The 21,116-nt window shown below is 44.0% G+C and overlaps 1 protein-coding gene across 44 annotated transcripts in view; it reads left to right on the plus strand.

The window, feature by feature from the left end:
- COL26A1 (collagen type XXVI alpha 1 chain) overlaps nt 1-21,116 on the plus strand; it is a 188,941-nt gene that overhangs the window by 36,938 nt on the left and 130,887 nt on the right. For 43 of the 44 annotated variants that reach the window (XR_015278386.1, XM_086859073.1, XM_086859071.1 and 40 more), the window contains one exon: nt 19,460-19,582. Coding sequence is in view for 29 of the 44 variants with exons in the window: in XM_086859073.1 (XP_086715199.1) it covers nt 19,460-19,582 (123 nt within the window). In the remaining 15 variants the exon portion in view is untranslated. Of the gene's footprint in view, nt 1-17,223; nt 17,362-19,459; nt 19,583-21,116 lie in introns of all 44 variants that reach the window. The other variant, XM_086859087.1, reaches the window with a different exon arrangement.

Genomic DNA, 21,116 nt, shown 5'->3' on the forward strand with positions numbered 1-21,116 from the left:
AGGTGGCCTTTAGCCATTTCATGCTGTGACTCAAAGCACAGCCCAGAAGAGCAAGACCTGGGTTCCAGTTGTTCCTCCACCAATGGTTTACTCCATATTTTGCCGTGGATTCCATGGAATAGTTAAACATGCTCGGTGAGCTGCTTTGATGTGGGAATGATATTTAAACAGACATCAGATTTCCAGTACTGCAGCTTGTCTTGCTTCCCTGAGAAACCCAAAGTGTTGGTGCTTGAAATATGTTGCGAATTATTCCTTGAGGCTACCAATTTCCCAACAGGTCACTTGAATGTCTGGCTCTCAAGATGTCTGTGTGGGCCTCTTGCAGGTAGATGTGTTCTGTCCAGAATAACTGCCTGTGTTGTGCCTGGGCCTACAGCTACATCTGTGCTGGGCTGGAAATGATCCTCCCCAAAACAAATGCACTGTACTGTAGCAACCTCCAGCCTCTTAGGTGAGGTTTTAATTCTTGTAAGTAACCGTGAGTCTCTTTATGCAATAAAAGCCTGTTCTTAATAGTAAAAGGCCATCTATGAATAAATATCCCTATTTATGCAGTCTGTCAGAATCCTTTCAGAATGCGTATCTGGAGTTTTCCTGATGGATTTTTATTAATTCTCTCCTCATTAGAGAAAGATGACTTGAGCCTTATTTCAGCCTCAAATTCTGAACCTTTCGTGACTCTTAAGTGGGTGTGGAATACAAAACTATACATATTGGCCAAATGTGGTTCTCTCTCCTTTTAGTGACAGGATCTTGCTCTCTGAGTCATTCTCTCCATCACCTAATTGTCTGCTCATTGCCTGAGGTCCCTGGTTTGCTATGAACTGAGAGGATGTCAAGCAAACAAACTGGGATTTGTGTCATGCTGAGTCCTCTGCTCTAATTCCACTTTGAAGTGCCCGACCCAGGTAACCAAGAGGTCAGAAGGTCTTGAGCTCATCACCAGACCCTGGAACTATTTGGTGTTTGTTCCCTGGACTCTGCAGCCATATGATCTTCATCTGACTCGTGGGGTTCAGGGCTGTAACTTTGCAATGCAATTAGCAGTGGAGCCAATGGTTGTCTGAGGGTCTGGTGACACTGGAATGGCTTTGAAATACCAGATGTGATTGTAGCTACTGCAGTAAATTGTATTCCTGTAGGAAATCTACTGTCCTGCCTTTCCAGCTGCTTGTGTGAATAATTTTCTCTTAGGTAGGTTTCATTTACCAGCTTGAGGGGAGAAACCAAAGGGAGCAGAAAGGCAAAACAATGGGTGCCAGTGAACTTGTGCTCCCCTTGGATAAATTAACAAATGTTTCTTTCAATAATCCTTATTTTCAGTTTTCCCAAAGTTGAGCTTGTTGGGGTGCTAAAGTGCTGGTGGAAACAGGTCAGGTTAGAAATGTCACAGCTGTGCTTGGGAAGTGGTTCTGTGACACTGGGATCATAGAATATTTACTCACATCTTTGTTTTCTTGGGCTGTGTCTTGATAAAGGGGGGAAAATGAAGAATGACTTTCAGATAAGGATTAAGAACTGAAAGCATAGAGTGCTTTAGGTCTGCTGGGTCAGGGTAATGGACCCTTTCCTGCATCAGATCTCCAGTGTGTCTGGAAATGTTACTGATTTATAAAGCATAGATGCCTTTCCTATAGGATAATACAAGAATTAATCCAACAGCATTTCTGAAATATGCACAAAGCTCTCAACTCACTTTTAATTAGGCAGATCTAGACAGTGCTTAAATTTACTTCCACTGAGGCATAATGTTTATTTTGAATCTTTGAGCATACAGCCAGCCTGTGCCAACTTAGATATCACAAAGATTCCGTTGAGGATAATAGCTGCAAATTGGAAAAAAAGGCCGATGCTACTAATTTGGTCACTGTCCTACATTTTTCATCTTTTTATACAGCTGAATAATATTAAATCTCTTGCTTAGTGTAAATATGCACAGTGTAGCACTCATCTGGGTTAAGTCCCTAATGCTGCAGAAACCAGCGAGAGTAGGAACTGTGATATTGTTCCTTGTTGGTTTTGTTCCTTGACTCCTTTTTTTTGCAGAGATGGTTGTTTGTTGATGTGTAATGTATTACATGTTTTAGGTGCTTTAGCTGGTTTTGACAAGTAATGTTTTCCTCCTCTTGGAACTGAACAGATGTGTAAGTTAAAAGTATGCTTGGGTGGAAGTATTGCCTGTAGTATTTAGGCCTTGCTGTTTGAAAATAGTTGAATCTTCTGGGGACAACCAACAAATAGGAAGCTGTTCCAGATTTCAGACTCCTTTTCAGCTTTCTAAAGTTGGTCAGTCATATTTCTGGAAAAGAAAGAAGCCTCTTCTATCTGTCTAGAAATGGCTTTCACCCAGAGGCCCACACAGTGGATGCCTCTGAGAGAAAAGCAGAAGGCAGCTTCACAATGTTTCATGTTTGGAGCAGTTCAGTCTCCTCTTCCATATTGATGTAGTTTATCTAGGAAAGAGAATCTGCCACTCAAAACCATAATAGTTGATTTTGAAACTGAGAAAAGATGGTAGCTGTGAGATTCTCTTATTTAGGACTCTTCCCTTTACCTCTGTGGCTTGCTTTGTGTCTCCTGTCCGTCCTTCCAGAGCTGAGTAAGGCTGTTCTTATCCAGCCACCTGCCTTTGTGCTGAGCAGACAAACCATCTGTCAAAACATTAAAGCTAAAGTGAGGTACCACTGCAGAGAAGGGACCAATTCATGTCCAATATTGACATCAGGTTATGTAGTCAGATGTTTTTTTAATCAATTCCACTTTTTCTGCCCCTAGGAACTGGGTGGAAGTGATATTCTTTGCAGCATTTGTGCTGGATACAGGCATGTGTTTGCTCAGAGCATCTCAGAAATGCCAGTGCAGTGAAATCATGAGGCAGGGGAGTATTCCCTGGATGTGGTTGTGTAACCAAGTTATACTGAGTCTGTAGAGTTAAGGACAGGTCCAGTTCTGTTTCTTCTGGATGTCCCCCCATCTCTTCTGTGTGCGTATGTGCACTCTGGAGAGGAGGTGTGTTTGTCTCTGCAGATGGACAACACACTTGATTCCTGATTTCCACTTTTTAATGGAATAAAAAGACCAGAGACATGGAAAGAGCGTGCTTTATAAAGGTAGTATATGATATGGTATTTAATGAAAAATGCCAGTTTCATGCAAAGACAGTTTTGGGGGTGGACTGTGAGGAAGGTGGCACAGCAAATTTGATTGCAGGACCTGAGGACTAAGGTTCTTGGTTTTCTGTGTGTGAAATGGGAACAGTATGCCCCTTACCCTGCGCATGTTGGATGTTAGAGCTGTTTAGGACTAAGAAAAGGCAGCTGCATAGGTGCTAAATGAGCTAAATACTCCTTTTGCCCCGTTGGGATGACCTTGTGAGATGGAGCTGCTCAGTTAAGGCACTACACAAAAACTCCCCTTCTTGCCCTTGGCTTGTTTTGTGCCTGGGGTCAATCAACATCTGCTTTTTCCCTACAGGACTTTGCTTAGTTGTTCAGGAGTGTGGTGCTGGGAGCTCTCAGCTTGGTTTGAGCTGCTGCTCCTGGGGAAGGGCTGGGGGCAGATGGGCTGCTGGATGGATGACATAACGTCTCCATGCTGGGCTCCTGTTGGCCCGGGGTGGCGGTGCTTGCTGGGGTGTGGTAGCCCTGAACGGAAGGGCAGACATTTCTTTTTTGCTGTGTGCTGCTTAGCTCTTATTAAACTCAGATGTTTCTAACCCCTTCCTCTGGGCTCTCATTATTGCTGTAAACACAGCAGAGCACAGGGAGCTTTTTCAAATCCTCGTCTGAGGCAGCAATGGGTGACAGCTCTCCCCACATGAATTTAACACTTCAACCCGAGGGAGATTCTGCTTGTGTTTTCCCTAAAGAAAAACTTTTTAATCTGAGGGTACTTCTCTTGCTTCTGCCTCGGCTTGCTTGGCTTCCTGGCTTTCTTCTTGCCTGATTCTGTCTTGTGCTTCCCCAGAACCTGTCTGGTTTCTGCAACCCTGCTCGATGTGGGCTGTCTGGCTGCTTGTATCTCGTTGAGATGTTGTTTGCATTTTCAGTGGCAGTGAAAGCAATACCAGCTAAAATAAGGTTTCTGTTGCTGTGCTAGGATGAGTCAAAAAGGCTCTCCCAGAAGGAACTCCTAGATATGCCTGTCAGTTGGTCTGTATCTCAGCTGTACCTGTTCCAGATTTGCTGTGTGCTTCTGACAGAAAATTATATTTCAGCTTTCTGTGGAAGGAGAAAGAGAGGAGAGACTTCCATGGTAACAGGATCTTAGATGCTTCCTACCTATGAACCACAACTTCACCCAGCATGAGCTACTGTACCCCTGTGGGGGAACTTAGGAATCCTTGGTATCTCTGAATATAACCCACTAACTTTGAGGTAAATCCAGACTATTTATAACCTCCTTGTATGCAGTTCTCCAAGGACTATATCCATTGCAAATCTACTTAGGAGTCTCAAATATCTGTCCATTTAATATAATTCTTCTTTGAGCTGAGAAATTCTTGGCCCAGTTGAGGTATCAGAGCTGCTTTGTGCATAGCATTGGTTTAGTAAAAGCTGTGTTCCTGGAAGATCTCAAATGGTCTGTCAGATCATATGTATGACTTGTTCTTGTGACATTTGTGTCTTGCTCTAGTCCTGTGTTGTCCCTTGTTGTAAATTGAGCTAAAAAGTTCTTGTCAGAGAGCTAGACTAAGGCAGATGTTAGGAAGGTCATTGCCATTCTGATGCTGTATTTTGTCACTGGGTGTTAAATTTCCTTTTGGAAATTTAGGCTGTCCTAAAACACTTAAAAGATGAGCTACCTTGTTGCAAGGGTCTCAAAATCTGGTCCCTTGAATCTCTGGCTTGGTTTAAGCTGCCCTTCAAAAGTTTCTGGCATGTGGGGAGGTACAGAGAGCTTTTCTCCATTGTAATTCTGCATCTCCAAGAAAACACTGATTTAATTTGTGGTCACTGCCGATTTGAGGTGAACTTTTTATGCAGCTTTTAATAAACTTAGAGCTAAAATGGCAGTGCCCCTGAGAAGCGAGCTGTCAGCTTGTGTCTGTCACTGGCACCAGCAGTACAGGACAGAGAAAATCTGATATGCTTAAGCTTCAGTATTTCAACATGGCAAACCCTGCTAACCTAAACACTGAGGGGGGAGCTGCATTCTTTGCTATGCCTAATCTCTGTATTTTGTTAAACATGCATTCCTGCCAGAACTTTATTGGACAGAACAATAGTGACCAGCTGGGCAAGTGACCCTGGCTTTTCTGGTCGGCAGAGGAATTCAGCATCTGAGAAGTTCAGATTCTCATGTGTAGCTTAAAGTGATCTGGATTTAGTTGCTTTTAATTATTAGCTGGCTGATTCATAAGGCTTTGTTTTCCACCCTCTTTCCCAAGACAAAGACTATTTCCTTAAATGCTCAATATATATTCTATAGAGCAGCACAGAGTCTGGGAACTGAGACTTGCAAGTTCTCTCTCTTTTCCCTAAATAAAATGGGAATAGTAATACTTCCCTTCATGTAAAGGAAGGCTCTGGGGAGTATTTCACGAGGGTGTGGTTATATCTTAGAGGGAAAGCTACAAAATCCAAAGTATTGTATATGAATTTATGCTGAAGTTTATAATAAATCTGTGAATGATAATACTTGGCTCTTGTATAAACTTCCACTCTTACAGAATAGAGGTCATTGCTCCCTGTTTACTGTGCCTCTCTGAGTCTGAATGACTGAAACTGGTCTTTGGGAGTAAGCCTTTGCCTGAGCTCTGCAGAGAAGGGTTAGTTTGAAGGAGATGCTGAGGGGTGGGAGAGGGAGGTGCTGAGCAGGGCAGACTGGACTGACCAGTAGCAGAGGGCTGGCTGATGGCACAAGGCTGAGGGGCTTTCCTGTCCCCAGGGTGGTTTCTGGGAGCCTGGACATACCTTTAGAAGCAGCACTGACTGCTGCTTTGTGCTCAGGGCACAAATGCCTGTGGCAATGGGTGTGACTCAAGAGCACCAGCCTTGGAAAAAAGGCAGCTCTGGGCTGTGATGCTGCTAACTTCCCCTGTTCCCATCTGAAGTACAGCAGAGAGCAAAAAGGCAAATTGGCTCTGTAGGATGTTACAGTGCTTGGCTTAATGCTGCTGTAAATCAGCATAACCTGCAGCAAAAGCTATAGCCTCCCTGCAGTGTATTTCAGGATACAGCACCGAGCCAAAGGGTTTAAACTATCACACAGTAAAATGCTGTCTCTGGGGCAGCTGTTACTGGAAGTCACTAATGTATATCACAAATGATACAAAAACTTTGGATTACAGAGTGGTAGGAATTCTTAGGCTGTCGGCCTGTGGATAAGCTTTGAATGAGTGTGCATTGCAAGCAGAAATAATAGGATCTCATATTGCCAAGCACTAGAAAAATACTTGAGGCCCGATACTGTAATTAAAAGTCTGCTAAAACCCTTGCAAGACCTCTGCAACCAAACCCATTGTAAATTTATTTCAAGAACCGCAGCAACATACTAATTTTCTTGGGTAATGTCCTTTGAAACAATCAAGCTCTCTAATTATGTCTGTCAGGCCTTGCCAAGTGGTTCTTGGCGTCTGAACTAGAAGGTTTTCAAAGTAGCTTCTGCAAATGACTGTGGAATTTCGCTGAAGGTAAACTTTCAGCTCTCAGGTACCATTTGGAGAAGTTGCTGCATAACTTTTAGGAAGGTTGGGGTGAAGCTGTGTATCTCTAGTGGCTGGGAAGAAGGAGGAGAAAAGTGGGAATGTGGGAACTATAGGAGTCATCCCAGCTTGTCTCTTGAATGCAGCTAGAAACTGGGTTGATTTGTGTCGGACGTTTCATCTGGCTGAACTTGGGAGTCATCTTGTGCTGCCTTTGCCTGGGTGATGGATTGGATATCAGGATCCCTGTTGGAAGCAAGGTTGGCTTTGCAGGGCACCTCCATGAGCTCTGATGTGTGGGGTGTGGTTTGGGGCGGATTTTTTTTAACCAACCAACCAAAAAACACCACCACAAAGATCAACACCAAACCCCATACAAGCATTTGACTGAAATCACACACTTCCCATGGGCTTGTGGCTCAAACGTTGCCAGTAACAGCTGGATAGGTGAACAGGCTGTTCCCATGGACATACCTCCAGCAAGGGGAGCCAGTTCAGGAGTTGTTCCATCACTCCATGCTCTGAGGTTCTACCAACCTTTTTGATTTGTGAATGAGAGTGGTTTCAAGTGAAACTGTTATTTTTCTGCTGTGATGTAAGTCTGCCACAGCCATTTAATGTGATGCTCAGCACTGCAGTGTTCATATATCCCTCTATACCTCCTTAGAAAACCTCAAGTTGAGTGCTCTGGCAATAGCTGCTGCTGGCTTTGCTTCCAGGGTGGCCCAGTCTGGCACTTTCCTTTTCTGAGACAATGCATGGAAAAATGTCTCCAAACTGTAGTGAAAGGTGGATGGGAAAGCTCTCATGCTTGTTTCTATGAGGGAGGAAAAACCACAAACAAGTTTGAGCTGTTGTGTGTGAGGGCTGTTTGTGTACATACTTAGTGCAATAATAAACACAGATTGTTGCTGTGTGTCACTCACAGCTTGCTGGTTTTCCTCCAGTTGTTCTTCCCAAACTATGAAAAAGGTAACAGAAATACAGAATAACTGTCACCCATTGATAAAATTCAGGTCATAACTGCTTGTTTTAATCTAACTTTTATCTTGCATGCTATTTGTGTCACTCTTCATTCTCTGATGGAAAAAATGTGTGTAAATAGAAGAAGAGAAAAAAAAAAAAGTTAATCTCTCTTTAATGGTTTTGCCTTGAATTTGCCCCTAGCTTTTGTCAGTATTGTGTGTTTAATGTATTTAGTGTCAGCCACTCCTTTGCACACACAGACTGAGACCCTCTCACCAGTAACTCCATACATTCCCATTCCCAGCAGAATGATGAGGGATGCCTGTGAAGTGTTTGCTTTAGGAGTTTGGTTCACTTGTGGGCATCAGTTTGCACTCTCACCAATTTGTGGTTAAAATGCTTTATGTTGTGGAGTTTTGCACTTTGCCATGGTGGAGCAGTTAGGTTGCCCTGTACTTTGGCATTGGCAGGCAACTTTTAACTTAAACCATCACCAAAGAAACCCTACAAACCCCCATCTAGTGGAGTTTTCTGTACAATTCTGCACAGAACAGGGCAGGAATTTTTCTGTCCAAATGCCTGTATCTCTCCTTCAGGCCTCCTGCTGTCCCCTCTCTTGCTCAGTGCTGCTTTCTCCCCATCCGGTTTCCCACGTGTGTACTCGGGAATGTTTCAAGGCAGTGTTATCATTCCTAAGGAATCTACTGTGCATGCATAGGCTATGGAGGGTTTTTTTTTCAGCTGTTATTACTTGGCCAAATGAAACCCATTTTCCACCTGGATACTGAAATGTAGATCTCCTCCCTTCCAAACAGAGGCTTCCAAAGCACTGAGGCACTAAAGCAGTTTTGTAGATTGCTCAAGAATTTTTTAATAATAGAGAAAGGTGTTAGTGTTTCCGTTCACAAGAGAAAGGCTTTCTTTTTTTAAGCTCTTTTTATTTCTAATGAACAAACTGGGTTGCAGCAGGATTTAAAAGGAGAATACAAGTAATTGTTCTTGGCTAGAAAGGAGGTATGGCAACTGCTTCCAGAACCAGTGAAAGCTTAGGAAGTTGTGTTAAAAGCAGAATAAGCCTTTTATATTGAAAATAGTTAGGTAAAGCATTTAGTTTCTTGCTGTCTCTTTACAGTCTGTCTGTAGACAGATATCAAAGTGCAGTGGGTTCTGTGTGATTAAAACACACCATCTGCTGAAGAGTGAGTTTAAAACTTGGTGAGGCAACATCAGGTGCTCACTAGCAGGGGTTTGGGACTGCTGTGTGCAAAGAGCTGAGCTCTACAGCAGAGGCTGTGGAGTTATTTTTGATGGCATTGGACGGGTGCAGTCAGGAGAGTGTAAGAGTGGGAGTCTGGAGGGAGGTGAAAAGGAGGCTGCTGGTACAGCAGATTGTTGTGCCTCATCCAGGCCGTGCTATAGTTGCAGGGAGGTTTCAATGAGGCCTCTACTACCAAAGAGCAGAGGAGGCTCTTTGGAAGGGCTGGTCATTGGCAACCAGGAGGTGTTTTAGAGCAATTCACTTCATTTCTATGGGCATTGGGAAGGACTGGCTTGAGAGGGAGGTGAGGAAGAGAAAGATGTGATAAACTAATCATCCATGGACATGGACATATGTTTGTAAAGGCTATTGCTAGTTTGCTACACTAATGGTGCTTTTTAAGAGTTTTAGCCAGTGCAAGCTGGAATTTAGTTTAACCTTAAAGCTATTGATACATCCTCCTGCCTTAGCTCAGCTTCTGATCTTGCTCTCAATATGCCCTTGGATCAAAACCGGCTGTTGTAAAGGGCAAACTCAGCTCTCTGATGACAGAACAGATCTCAGTTCTGATGTTCCTACTTCCCTACACATGAAACTCCCATGGGTGTGACTGGAACAATAGGATTATTTTCCAAATTATTTTTTATTGTAGTAACGCCCAGGACAGCCTTGTGCCAGACATGGCAGACATGGAATAAAAAGTTTTCAATTTAAATAGCAAATTAACACACAGACTTTGGGGTTTGTTTTTCAGGCTGATTAACACTTTGAATACCCAGACAGATAGGTTTTCCAAGGCTTTGTTTTCACTGAACTGGGTCTTATGTGGCTCATCCTGGGGATGTCTGAGCTGGGCTGGGTGTAATAGGCTGATTTATCTACTGCACACAACACAGCCTGGTGTTCAGATGACTTGGCACATTGGTAGAGCAGTTACTGGAGAAAAGTGCTTTGCTCTTGGAGTGCTGACATGTTAGTGGGGTACAACTGTCCCCAGAAGAGTCTTCCTGGAGCAGCAGCAGGAGTCTTGTCTCAGGCCTGGTGCAAATGCTGGCTCACAGGTACCTGAGCTTCAGCTGCCTCACTGAACACAAGTGGCTAATCTGAAAAAGCTGAAAGGAAGAAGATAAATTGTTGATCTCAAAGCAAAATAAGAAGATGGATTTGTCTAGACTGGCCTATTGTTTCTAATCACCTCCTCCAGCATAGGAAACATTAGAAAACTGTAGAGTTTTCTTGCACTTGAGGAAAGGCTGTTCCCTTGGTGGTTTCAGTGGGGTTGTTGTCGTGTCTGGCACTTTGGCAGTCACCTGGACCAGGAGTGATGTGCAGTACAGCTGAGCCTGCAGTCCTGCTGCAGTGTCAGTCTAGAAGAGGTGCCTTTGGCTCATGAGATCCTGCTCCCAACAGTGATGGGCATCCACACGGTAGGTCACTACTTAGAAATGTCTGCTGTGTAGTCCCTTGTACACCACAAATTCCTTTACAAGTTGCTGACCAAATCAAAGACCTAGACTGAAAAAATTGAAATGTGCCACAAGAAAAGAGAAGTGGGCAGGTAGAAGAAGTGTTGCTAGAAGAGTTGTGGGTTCAGTTTACCTGATACAGCTGTTTGTGCAGGTATTTCCTAAGACCTGAAGCTGATACTTTAATCTGGTTTTTGATACCTTTTGGGGCTCTGATGGTTGAAAAACATAAGGAAAACACATCTGTATTGCCCTAAAGAAAAAGCAATGTGCTGTCTGTGGGGTCTCTTTCAATACAAATTTTTTTCTTTCTAGCTATCAAAAGGATGTACCTGTCTCCAGTGGCAGCAATATCCCAACTGTTCATCTCCAGGAAAAGCCCAAAACATGCATGTTATGTGAGCAGATTAACATCATGAAATAGTAGGAAGTTTGATCATGAAATCCTTTTTTTTTTTTTTTTTTGATACACTCAACACTGTCCTTTTGACATTGCCTTTTGTTCTTGTTGTAGTTTGTGGTTTTTGGTGCCAGTATAATGTTAATGAAAAACACTGCTTCATTTAGGCCAAGTGCCTGTGTTCCTGTCATGCATGTGGCATTCATTGCTGCTGGTAAGTGCTGGGAGTTTGGCACCAGAGGGCTGAATGGGAGGCACAAAGATACTCTGTTGTCTGTACAGAGCTCTATAAGCAAAAAAACAAAACAAACTTGGGAGCAGGCCCTGTCCAATCCCTGCAGATTGGCTGGTGATGCAGATACAGGCTCTGTAGGGCATAGGGTGGGATTTAAGGAGATGCTGAAACCAGCAGGAGCGTGATTTGTCCCTTTTGGAGGACTGGATTGTGCAAAGTGTTTTGTTGTAAGGGGAATTAAAGACAGCCATGGGCACTGCCTTTGTAGATGGTGCAGTAGTAAAGCATAGGATGCTCTGACTGGGTCAATGACTCCTTATACTGCTTTTCTTAATGTTTTCCTTTCTGCAAAAGTTTTGAGGACAAGCAGTGTCAGTGCTCTGTTCTTCTACTTAAAATTCACAGTCTACCTCTTGCTAAGTCAAATTAAGAGTTTAATTCTGAATTAATTTTTGCAAACTCAGGTGTACTGACTTTTATCAAAGTTAGTCCAATGCTATTAATGAGGATCAGGGTCACTGTCCTCAGCTTAACCAGTTCTAAATCAGACCCTTAGAGGACACAGACCAAATCTACCAAATGTAGACTTTGACCACAGGGATCTGTTTCAGACAAATAGTTGGTGTGCCAAATCCCAGCTCTCTACTTTCAATCAGGATCTTAAGGATTTTTTTTCCTGTGATCCCACCCCTCTTTTTAAGGTCAGGCTTTTTAGAAACGAGCAAACCAGTTCTGTGTATGGAGGTGTTAGACCTATCTACAGCCACGTTATCCAGCTGTGCAAAAATGTTTAGACTCAGGTTCTTCTTTTGAAAGGCTCTAATTCAAGCAGCTTTTAATGTTGCAAAAATTACATACTTGGTTGTAATTGTGCATGATTTCCATGCTGCATGGATATCAAATGCCAAATTCCATCAAGTCAGTCTAATTTAACAAAGACAGATTCCATGGATATTTTTGTACATTTCCTCTTTCCTCCCTCTGTGAACACTGGAAAGTACTGTCTTCTCATTGATTGTGATAAGCTCATGGGAGGGAGCAGCAAAACATTTCAGTGTGTAAAAGAATGTCTGTAAAAGCAAAGAACTTCAAAGGGGTGAAGCCCCATTTTATTTCTGAGTACTCAGTCATGGACTAACTTCTTTCATTTCCATACTGAAGGTAATTATGGTTCAGATCAACCATATTTATGGTTTGATTCAGTTGGAACATGTCACTGGCAAACTGAAAGGAGATGGGTACTGGGTATAAATCAGAGGGACTTTGTGCTGGGTGAATATTCCTTGTGTCTTCCCAGCCCTCTGCCCTTATGCACACACAAACAGGTATGCAGGCATAGAGGGGCATGTTTTGAATGCAGTCAATTTGTTTCTTATACTACCTGCCCAATCAACACTTAACTCTTCATCTGCCTCTGTTCCATCCTTCATTAATATGAGTGCTGATGCTCTACAAGTGGATCAAGGGTGTGTAACAGGTAAGTGTTCTTATCTTCAGAGCCATTCGTGCAGTAGCTGCAGCAGCTGGCAGGTGCAAAGTGAATGAGTTTGCAAGTCAGAAGAGAAGAGGAATGTTCTCATGGCTGAAGGAGCTGAATGTGGCTCTGGGGAGCTGGATCCCCTCCTTGTCTCTGAAGAAGAGTTGCACACATGTTCCATAGTATTTAGCTATGCTGCCTCTAGGTGTTTAATAATTCCAGTAGAGAGAAGTTTTCCCTTAGCCCCTGTAACTTCAGTGGCTGCAGGAGGATAAGGTAAAGTCTTGTGCAGTTTCCTTTGGATTGAAGAAAGCTCAGCTCTCGAGGTAGTGCTTTTTGGAGGGTCATCCCTGCATAAAACAAAGAAAGGAAAGCACAGTTAAATGTGCTTGGCTGCAGAGCTTGCTGAAGACTGAAGCTGTTGTGCAGACTGAACTGTGTTTTCCTCCTAAGGTAAAGATTCCTCTTGGACTAAACTCCCTCCAGCAGGCTCTGATAATCCACTTTGTGTGGGAAAACTTAAGGCTGTTATTGGCAAGTGCGTATTTGAAGTGCACTAAGCACAGAACATATTGCCCCCCTGGGGAAGGGTTATGCTATTGGGAGGTTCCTAGATAAATTGTCCCATCTTACTCTGCTAGCCAGAACTTATTTTTATGGTCACTTTGTTCAGACTCTTATTGTGGGAGTGGAGTGGTGGTGTGTGCAGAGAGATTGGAGTTCCTTCCAATCTTTGTCTGACCAACATAGTAGAGTAGGAGACCTGGAACTTGTCTTATTCTTGTTCATGCCTCTGGCTCTCTGCTGCTTCAAATGGCTGCTGCTGTCTGGCTTCAGAAACACCAGCAGCCTTCCAGTTTTATTCCTTTCCCAAGATGAATGGGCTGTTACAGAGATTTTTCTCCCTTTTTTGCAGGAGTCAAGGTAACCTCTATTAGTGACTATGAAGTGCTCAGTGGGAGTAAGGCATGTGTAAAACATCAACATTGACAACAAGATTACTGTGGCTTGTCTTGGCTTCTGACTTGCAGGTCTCTTAAAACTTTGTAATGGAGGAGCAGAACCTGCTTTGAACTTAACCCTGCCATCATAAGCTTGTGTACAGCCAGCCCCTTGCCCCTGCCAGGTGGTCTTTGATGGATTCCTTAGCAATGGTCCATCTATCTACAGGCAATCCTGAACCAATCCATCAACACTGAACATTCCAATATTGTGGAGACTGCTGGTTACAATTGAATTTTGTAGCTGGCTCTTTGCTGGACAATGAGCTGGATGACAGCCTTGATCCTAAAACCTAGTTACCTGGGGAGAGCATGAATACAGCCAAGAACAGGGGAAACTTAAGCCCAACTTGGCTTTTATCTGAGCTTTCCAGTAACATGTGATGGGATTGTTTCCTCTTTAGCCAGGTCACAGCAGTAAAGAGTAATCTGGTCACAGCCAACTGAATTAGCTAGAAAACTTGATCCTGATGAGAGTCAAAGCACAGTCAGGGAGGTGTGTATTTGTGAATAAGAAAGGAATAATGTAGTTTTAAAGAACTGGATGGTTCAAGGAAGAGATACCCCAGAGAGCCTGGCAGCCTTTGAATCTGGATTTCTTGGCATGTAGAGGGCAACTTCTGCTCCTGGCCTCAAGGGAATATATAAATAACTAACCCCTCCTAATGCTGGGTTCCAGCACACAGTGTATGGATTGCTGTTCTGGCAGAGCAAATGGGATGCTGTACTATTTACACAGAGAAAAGGGCACACTTTGCTTTCATTGAGTCAGAACAGCAACTTTTTCCCAGTGAAAGTCAGTGACCTTCTGATTTTATTGAAATTCCTCTCTAGGATTGCAGGGAAATTGATAGCTCCAGTGAAAAATGTTATGAGGAAACTTGGGGAAATCTACCTAGCTATCAAAACACTCCTACTGTTTTCTGTGCCCTAAATGTTGATCTCTGCTAAGTATAACACACAGTGTGTTATCCTTATGGAAACAAAAAGATAATTCAGTGCAGTTGTTTACATAGGACAAAGCTTTAGGGCAAATCACAAGCATCAGAAATGCCAGCCTTACTGAGAGACTTCTGTGATATTTATTGAGAGTGGGGAGGGTCAGTTTGTGCCCAAACACATGGAACAGGTGCTGATGAAACTATCCTGCATGTTAAGTGTTCTCCCACTCCCAGAGAGACTTCTCTTCCTGCTGGCTTGTCCAGTTAGCTGTCTGTGGGAATTCCAAACACAGAAAGCTCTCAAAATCTTGTAAATACAAGCTTAGATATAGACATAGATACAAGTTTTGACCTGAGGCCTTAGAGGAAGCTTCCAAGCTTAGAATCGTAAGTAAGAATGTGAATTTAAATAGAAAGACATCAAGTTAAGTTGTAAGAAATGTTAAGGTTTTAAAGTTAATATATAAAAGTAATAAGAAGTTTAAGGTATAATAAGTAGTCTTGTGTGTCACTACATGACTAGAAAAGAAAGTGCACACTGCAGCAGAGAGGTATCAAACAAAATAGTTATTAGTGTGAAGGCAGAAACATTCTTTTGTGGCATTAGTTTATTGGCTAAATAACTTCTTTTAAAAGGCCTTGTAACCTCTGGTCTTGTGACCACTGACCAAGAATATGTGGTAAATAAGGTGAAGACGTACTTACTCCTTCATGAGTAAGTGTCCTTCAGTCCGGTGAGAGCATCAGCCCGCAGGTCCTGCCTGGGAGGTGGTGCCTGCTGTAGGTCTGTCCCTGGCAGGGCAGGCAGCCTTGGATTTGTGTGTGGTGCTGAACTGTCACCCCTCTGAAAGAGGTGATTAGGTAAGAATGCAGCCACTTCCATTTGTGAGCTGCACAATCCCAATTCACCGGCCACTTGCTGAGTCCTGATCCGTCCAGCCCTGTGGTTCTGACACTGCTCGGTTTGTGATCCCTTCTCCAGGGAATTGAGCCAGCTAACAGCCAGGTGGCTTTTCTCTTGTGATCCACCTGGAATGCCCTACGGGGACCTCCAGGACTAAGAAAAGCTTGGAAAAAGCGAGCAGTTTGGACTAGGAAAGAAGCAAACAGTTTCTGCATCTGCTGAGGGAGGGGTCACGGCTGTTTAAGCTCCAAGGAGGAGTTTGCAGAGCATCTCCAAATGGAAGCAAACTATTGATTATGTTGTTCCACTTAGCCTGAAGGGTCCACAGTAACATCCTGAACCTACACAGTGAATGTGATTAGATATCTGCTGGCATCAACACCCCTATTCCATCTGGAAAAACACGCTGTCAGCTGTGATCAAGACGTGAGATCTCAGTCTGTAGCCCCAGAAGGAAACTGTCTAAATCAGCAGCTTGTGGGCCATGATCTGCAGATCCTCTGTTGTCTGTGAAAGTCTTCCAAGAATTAAATAGGATGTGAGAGGAGGGGGTGCTTCTTTGGAAACAGCTGGAGGAAATGGACCAAGTGAAACACTTCTCTCTGAGTAAGGACCGGTTCCATGGGATGCTGCAGAACATCATGGTAAATATGTTGGTGATGAGCATGCATGAGATCCTAATGGTGCTGCTGTTTGGATCATTTTGTTTGCTTGGTTGGAATATTTTTTTGGAATAAGCAGCAATATATTCTCTGCCATCCTGGATGCATGCCAGTAAAAGTCCTAAACCTTCCTTCCTAGCATCTGTATATAATATAAAGGGTCATTTATAATCTCTGTAAGCCATGATGGGGCCTTTCCTCACGTTGTCTGAAGCCTGCTTGCATTCTGGAGGCTGTTCTTGCTGACTTTTGGCTTGCAAAGAGAAGTCTTGGGATGGTTTTGTCTGTCTTTCTTCTGTAATCACTGTGCTATTTTATCTGCAGTGAGTTCCAAGCTGTATGTCCTAATACATCCTTGACCAGCTGTGTTCCTGTTTTTGGCTCACCTGCCTGTGTGCCACAGTAAAAAACCCTAAAAGTTGTATTTGTAGGAAAATTATGCTTTTTATGGGAAGCCAAGAGTGTGATGTACCTTTCACTCTGGGCTGTGGGTACCTTTGTAACCCAGCTCTCCTGTTGGTAAAGAGAGAAGTTGGAGGAATCTGTGTTCACATTTGATTAGCTGAGTGTCTTTGAGGTCTGCCCTTGTTTGGTTTTTTTTATGCCCACACTGGTGTTTCTGCTTTAGAGCTGTGGTGATTAAGTGTGGTATTTTATCACTGTCACTGCTCTCTGTGCTCCTGCTCAGGAAGGTGAAAGGTTGTCCCAGGGTTTGAGTGAAGGATCTGTTACCCTGCCATGAGCTGTCAGTCCTGTTCAGCCTGGCAAACCCATGTGATGGCTTCAGGCAAGGAAAGCAATGCGTGGAGAGCCTCAGGGAAGCTTCTCACTTCCTGTAGTGAGTGATTCCTTTTATAACAGGTCCCTGAGCAGGTCATGGGAAGAAATGAATCTGGGAAGGTGTTGGGTTTGTCCTCACCCCAATGTGCTGTAGAATGAGAGCAGCCTTTATCTTCAACTGCTGCCCAAGGTGCTGTCATGAGGTTGTAACAAGTTCTGTTCAGCACCTCTCTTTTCTGTGAAAGGCTGTTCCCAGGCAGAAATTACAACCTGATTGCCAAATTCCTTGGACTGGGAAGGGGATGTGTGTACCTGCTCTACTTGATCCTTAGAATAAGCTGTTAAAAATGTGAGCCCTACTTAGATAACAGCAGTTTGGAGCTTGTTTGGAAAGAAAAACTATGCATTGTAGCAGGACCCACTAAAGAGAAGCCTGGCAGATTCAGCCTTGTGTGTAGCTTAGAATAATCAACCTTTCTTGCAGTTTTTGATGTAGACAGCCTGCAGAGTGCCACCTCCAGAGTCACACATGAAGTGCCAGACTCCCAAACTGCTTGAAAATAATCCTTGAAGGAGCAAGATGACATTAAATTTGTGTCTATGCAAGGGAAGCCTAAAAAGGGTAATGGTTAGTTTCCATTCTCTCCTTAGGAGTTGCGATTTTGAGCTGCCATTGTCCATTAACAAGAGCAGATTGGCTGCCAGATTCCCTCTGGCAATTCCAGAGTCTGCTCCTATCACCTGCCTTTCTCTTCTGGGGTGTTGGGTGGTGTTTGCCTTCATTCACCTCATTTCCCTTCAGGAATATGAAACTGTCTAATTTCAGCATCAGATATGAAGGGTTTTTCCAGAGTGCATTTCCCATCGCATGATGAGATTTACCTCTGCCTGGACAAACCCCCTGACTAAGGCTTGGAGAGACCAAATGGCTGATTGCACCAAGTGTGCAAGTGAAATGTAAAAGAAAACTTTGAATTATCACATTTTCAGCCTTTAGCTCCTGTTGTTTCTTCTGGTCCTGCTCCCTAAACTTTGTGTGGAAGTTGTGTTGAGCCCGCTAAAGGATCTGATGTCATCATGTGATCTGAAGCTTCATTAACTTAATCTTTTCCCCCCTTGTTTTACCCATTGTTTTGATGCTGCAGATGTCAGTAGAGACATTTGGGTACTGATCCCTGTTCACACACCACAGATCCCTGACAAATCTGAGCTAAGTGGTTCTGTAAGACCTCCCTGCCCATCTGGGGTCACCTCAGGTGTGCCCACAGTCCACACTCCCTGATGAGGAATCCCAGGGGGTTTGTGGTGAGTGGTGTCTCAGGGCAAGCTGCATGGCTGAGCCTTGTCACTGCTGCTGGGCTGGTGGCACTGGGCACAGAGCCACTTCTCCCTGGGTGTCCCAGCGTTCCCGGCCGGCTGTAGCCGAAGGGTCAGCGAGCAGCCCGCTGGCCCCATGTGGTCCTGGCATGTGTGCCTCCTATTCATGGAAATGGGAGCTAGCCAGAGAGCAGGGATTCCTGTGGAGATGGGAGGGGAATGCAGAAAGGGGAAAAAAGCAACAAATGCTGTAAATGGCATGTTCTGGGGAAATCAAACTGACATAGAGGAGGTGGTTTAGGGAAGGAGAAGGGGATGTGCAGGTGCATTTCCACTTTGATTTTTGATGCGCAAGGTTGGGGAGTCACTGTAGTGCTTGAAGGGATCGGCTCTATTGAGGGTTCTTGCTTTAAGATAGATGAGGAGCCAGGACTCTGGCTCAGCAGGGAATGCTTACACAAGCACTGGGCGTGTTGTGGAGCACAAGCTGGTGTCTCCACGTCCCACAGTGACCCCAGTTCTGATCCCCAGTCAGTAGGAAAGCGACTCTCAAACCTGTTAACTACACTGATGTACTACAAAAGCATCACAAAACATTCCACACCAAAATACTCACAAAAACATGAACCAGTATTTGGCAAAGATGAGCAATGCTTGCAAGGGGGAAATGAAAGTATCCTTTTTTTGTACCCCTCAAGCATGTCACTGGAACCTAAAACTTTTGTTTTCAGAGAAGGTCCCTGAAGGCTCTCTAGGTCCTGTTTCCCTGTGCTGATACTGCAGTTCCTCCTGTCTCATATGCCTTGCAGTCTGTCTCTCTCCAGACTGTGAGACACTCGTCCCTCTCTCCCCTGCACTTTCCCTTGCTCGTTTTTAGGCAGTAACCCCAGCAGGACAGCAACAGGACTTGTTCTGCACCCAGCTTGTTTGAGCCCTGCTGACAGAGAACTCCACCACACCAAAAAGCAGAATTTTCCAACTCTGCTGTCATTCAGAATGGTGGGAGGCTGGGGAAGGATACCATGACAAGCAGGATGGAATTAAGACCAGTACAATGGGAGCTGACTATCAGGAGATTTGGAACATTTCTTTTTTTTCTCAAGTCCTATTGTTTCTGATAAGTCACAGAACTAAATTATGCACTGTAAAATTCTGGCCTCTGACAACCAAGCAAGAGGCATTACTGGATCTGTGGTTCAGGTTGGCAGGAACTGGGAATCTTTCTGTAGCTATTGGAAGGAGAGGGTGGGGTGAGAAGTGAAGACTGCGAGTTAGCCTGGCTATGGCTGACAGAAGAAACCACCCCACCCCCAGATTCTTGGTCTGTTTTTCCTGCAGTCTGGTGTGTGTTGGTTCACTGGTTGTCTCAGGGGAGCTCCCTAATGTGTCCTTTCTCTCTGCAGGCACTGGTGTCACTACACAGTCACAAGGACAGTCTCCTGCCAGGTGCAGAACGGGTCAGAGACGGTCATCCAGAGAGTTTATCAGAGCTGCCGGTGGCCAGGACCTTGTGCCAACTTAGTGAGGTAAAAATCTTCATGTCTCATGTTGCCCAAATCTTCCTGCCCTTTCTCTTTGGTTGGCTGGTGAGTGCTGCAGAGAGGGCTGAGATCAGAGGCTCAGGTGGGATGTCCTGCTTTGGGGTGCTGTGACCGAAGAAGGCCACTGGTGATAACTGCAGGGTAATCACAGGTGAAGGTAAGTGCAGCATTGTGTCCAATTTTAGGAGCTCTCTAAACACAGGGTCTAATTTAGAAAGGAGACATTGTTCATGCTGTGCAAGGTGGAGGTTCCCACAAATCAAGCACACCGAGGGATAAAGTATTACATCTTTTATACAGGACAGTTTACATGAACCCATCTGTTTAATATACATTCTCCATCTACCTAATGCCTGTTTATTTGAGTGATATAATCTTACACAAGATGCTTAAAATATAAGGTTCTTCTTTTATTAAGCAGCTTCTACTGTACAACATGACAAGATCATTTATATTTACAGAAGGGGACAGACAGTTCAATTTAATGACACCAGTTTTAGGACAAGTTATGTGAAACAGTTCAGCTCAGGCTTTAGTGCCAGTTTGTGCTTCTCCACACAGGAGGCTGCTGCTGGTCAGGCATGAGAGGAGATAAATGTTCAGTGTGACTGGACAGGGTGAGCAGGGATGCTGCATCGATGGATCTGTTTGTCCTGTTGGTATCAAGTCCTCATACTCAGGGCTGTAGTGGTGATATTGATCACATACACAGGAAAGCTGTGATCAAATCCCTTATAGGCAATGAGGGACAAAGGTAATGTGCCAGGTAACTTTCAGGTGGAATTTCTTCAGACTTCCTGGATTTCAGTACCCTTTAAAGACATGAATGTCCTCTCCTCAGACAAAAAACAGAGGTTAAAAACAGCTACTTGTCAAAAATGTGCCCTGAGCCAGCTTTGCCTTTTGATCATTTATAGTCTTGGAAGCTACATGTAAGAAGGAAAAAAAAAAAGTGTGAAATAGCTGTCCCCAGCTACCACCTTTCAGTAAAATGTCTTTGTTGTGCCTTGCCTTCTCTGAAAAGCATTCTCAGAGCAGGACTGTGCTGCCCACCCATCTGGGAATTGGGGCAAAAAAGCCATTGTGCTCTAAATTTGCACCTAGCTTCTAAAACAATTTCCTAAGTAGACAAGCCATAACTTAGCTCACAGAGCTCAATCATTTTATTGCTGTTGTTACCAATTCACCCCCAGGGCACTGGTTGAGGTCCTCCTGTAGTTGGTAACCTGGCCAGAAGGTGACTGCAAGTTGAGACCCACCTCCCTGTTCTTGTGACACTTCATCTAGAATTCACATCAATGGGCTGTTCCCATTGTTGGTTCTCCAGTTTCCTCTTGGCCAGTGGTCAGTCTCGGTTTTTTCACTTGTAATATATCTGCTTTGGTGTCTCTTTGGTCTTTATGCAAGGCTGTGGTTGAAACACTTCATATTTCACACTCTCAATGTGAAACTTCTGTTGAAGCTTTTTAATTTCCCAGGCTTTTTAGGCACATAATTGTCATTAGAAACTTGTGAGCTT

Source organism: Cyanistes caeruleus, chromosome 21, assembly GCF_971803275.1.
Source record: "Cyanistes caeruleus chromosome 21, bCyaCae1.hap1.1, whole genome shotgun sequence".
NCBI classification, from domain to species: Eukaryota; Metazoa; Chordata; class Aves; order Passeriformes; family Paridae; genus Cyanistes; species Cyanistes caeruleus.